This window comes from Cucumis sativus, chromosome 3, assembly GCF_000004075.3.
Source record: "Cucumis sativus cultivar 9930 chromosome 3, Cucumber_9930_V3, whole genome shotgun sequence".
In the NCBI taxonomy this organism is placed as follows: domain Eukaryota; kingdom Viridiplantae; phylum Streptophyta; class Magnoliopsida; order Cucurbitales; family Cucurbitaceae; genus Cucumis; species Cucumis sativus.
Genome location: NC_026657.2, coordinates 17,209,574 through 17,211,677, shown reverse-complemented (window position 1 = coordinate 17,211,677; position 2,104 = coordinate 17,209,574). Strand labels below are relative to the sequence as shown.

At 29.4% G+C, this 2,104-nt stretch overlaps 1 protein-coding gene across 1 annotated transcript; it reads left to right on the top strand.

The window, feature by feature from the left end:
- The first annotated feature begins 277 nt into the window (after nt 1-277).
- Nucleotides 278-1,118, top strand: LOC105434881 (hypothetical protein). The gene is made up of 2 exons (XM_011653090.2): nt 278-716; nt 803-1,118. The coding sequence occupies exons 1-2, from the start codon at nt 458-460 to the stop codon at nt 997-999; spliced, it is 456 nt and encodes a 151-aa protein (XP_011651392.1). The 5' UTR covers nt 278-457; the 3' UTR covers nt 1,000-1,118.
- Nucleotides 1,119-2,104: the final 986 nt, after the last annotated feature.

Below are 2,104 nucleotides of genomic sequence, written 5' to 3'. Positions count from 1 at the left end.
TCAAAATTATGATACAAAACTCAAATTTAGGTCTATTTTTAATATTATTATTCACGACCTTTCTTTAAACATATTCTATTCTACAACCTATGTGTGTAGTATGGTTTCGTTGGCCTAATATCACATCCACACATACAAACACAAAGTATAGATGCTTTATATGTCCACCTTTTCCTTCTAGACTACCAAAAGATGGCTGGTACATTTTAACTTCACATATTGAACATGTTGACCATGTCCCTTGAAACGATATATTATTGATGGTGGAAACTATATATATCGTTCTCTCTTCATCTTGATCATTTTCCTCCTTTGTCTTGGGTCGTCTCAGATCGACATCAACCTCCATCCATCTTGTCCTCGTCCTCCAGCAAGTTGGTCAATAACTAAATTTTAGATTATCAAATTACCTTGATCTTTTTCTTTCCATTCTCTCATACTCTCTTACCAAAAAAAAATGAATAGTATGTTGAAGAGAAGCACCACAAAGAAGGGTAAGAAAGTGAATACAAATACAAAGTGTAATAGATTTTTGGTGTCTATCAATGTCATTGGGAGCACAGGACCAATTAGATTTGTGGCAAATGAAGATGATTTGGTTTGTGAGATTATCAAGACTTCTCTTACATTATATGCTCGTCAAGCTCGTCTTCCTATTCTTGGAACTAATGTTGATAACTTTATTCTCTTTTGTGTTAACGATGAAAAAAGGGATGGTATGTCTTTCATATAACACTTCTTTTTTTAATTTTCTTTTAACATTATCAAACAACTCAATTTGCTTTCATTCTTTTTCTAACAGCTCTAAGCCCAAGGGAAAGTATAGGATCAAAGCAAGTAAGGCACTTTTTGCTATGTAAAAAGCAAGGGAGTCCACATTCATTATTGCTTAACGAGAAAATGTCAAGGCAAAGGGAAGAAGAAAAGGGGAGAAATCATTGGAAGAAATGGCTCAACAAATCATTGAGTTACAGCATTCAATCTCATTGCATGCTGTAATCGATCAACGTGTTCTGTAAATAATGAGGATCGGTTCTCACGTCCAATTTTCCATTGTAAAAGTTGAAGACATGTATACAATAAATAAACTTTTTCATCTCAAATATTATGGTTTGGTCCTTCTGATTTTGTATAAATTATTGTACTTACAAAAAAAAAAAACTAGGTCTAAGTCATCCCTAAACTTAGTATCTTATTCTATTTTGGTTCCTAAACTTTTTTAAACAATATATTTTGGTCATTACCATTAAGATTACGTTAATGATGAGGGAACTTCTGCATTTGGATGAATAGGATACCAAATAAGATAATCACTTAATCATCTAAAGTTTTAATTTTTTAGTTAAAGGATAGATGGTAAATTGATGTTTTATCATAGAACTAAAAAGGTATCGTCTTCTAAATTTTGATCATTACCATTTTTTGGTATTGTCATCCTACTTCACTTTCTCAACTCATATGTTTGATGCAATTCATTCACACATATAAATTTTTTTGTGCCTCGAGTTTATGAGATATTTTGTGATACATTGAATGACTTTTTTTTTTTCCTCCTAATTATTTATTTCTTTCTTTTGAAGTTTTATGATTTTCAGGGTAGGAATATATATTTGTTTACAATTTCTTAGAGTTTATTTTAAACAAGTGTTGTACTTATTTTATTTTTTTAGTTTATTTTACCTTGTCATGAATGTTAAACACCAATATGTCAATTCTATTTTTTTTTTATTCTACTCAATGTTGTTTTTCTCATTTGGTTTAAGTTTGTTTTAATTTGGGTTTAATTAATTCACATGTCTTAATTATATTTCTATGTTATCATAAAAGATTTATATAATAAATTAGCCAGATTTGTTGATTATTTATCAATTTAACTAATATAATGAGTCTAGAGTCTAATCAACAAAATTTAGAAAGTCACGTCATCATTCTTTTAAAATGTTAATGACATTCTAACAAGAAGGACCAAAGTAAGTTTTTTTCAAATTTTCAAAAACCAAATTACACTTTTAAAACTTGAGAGACCAAAATAGAACCGGTTGCAAAATTTAGGGACCAAAATCAGATTTTAACCAAAAATCTTATTGATAGTTTAAAAATGTGA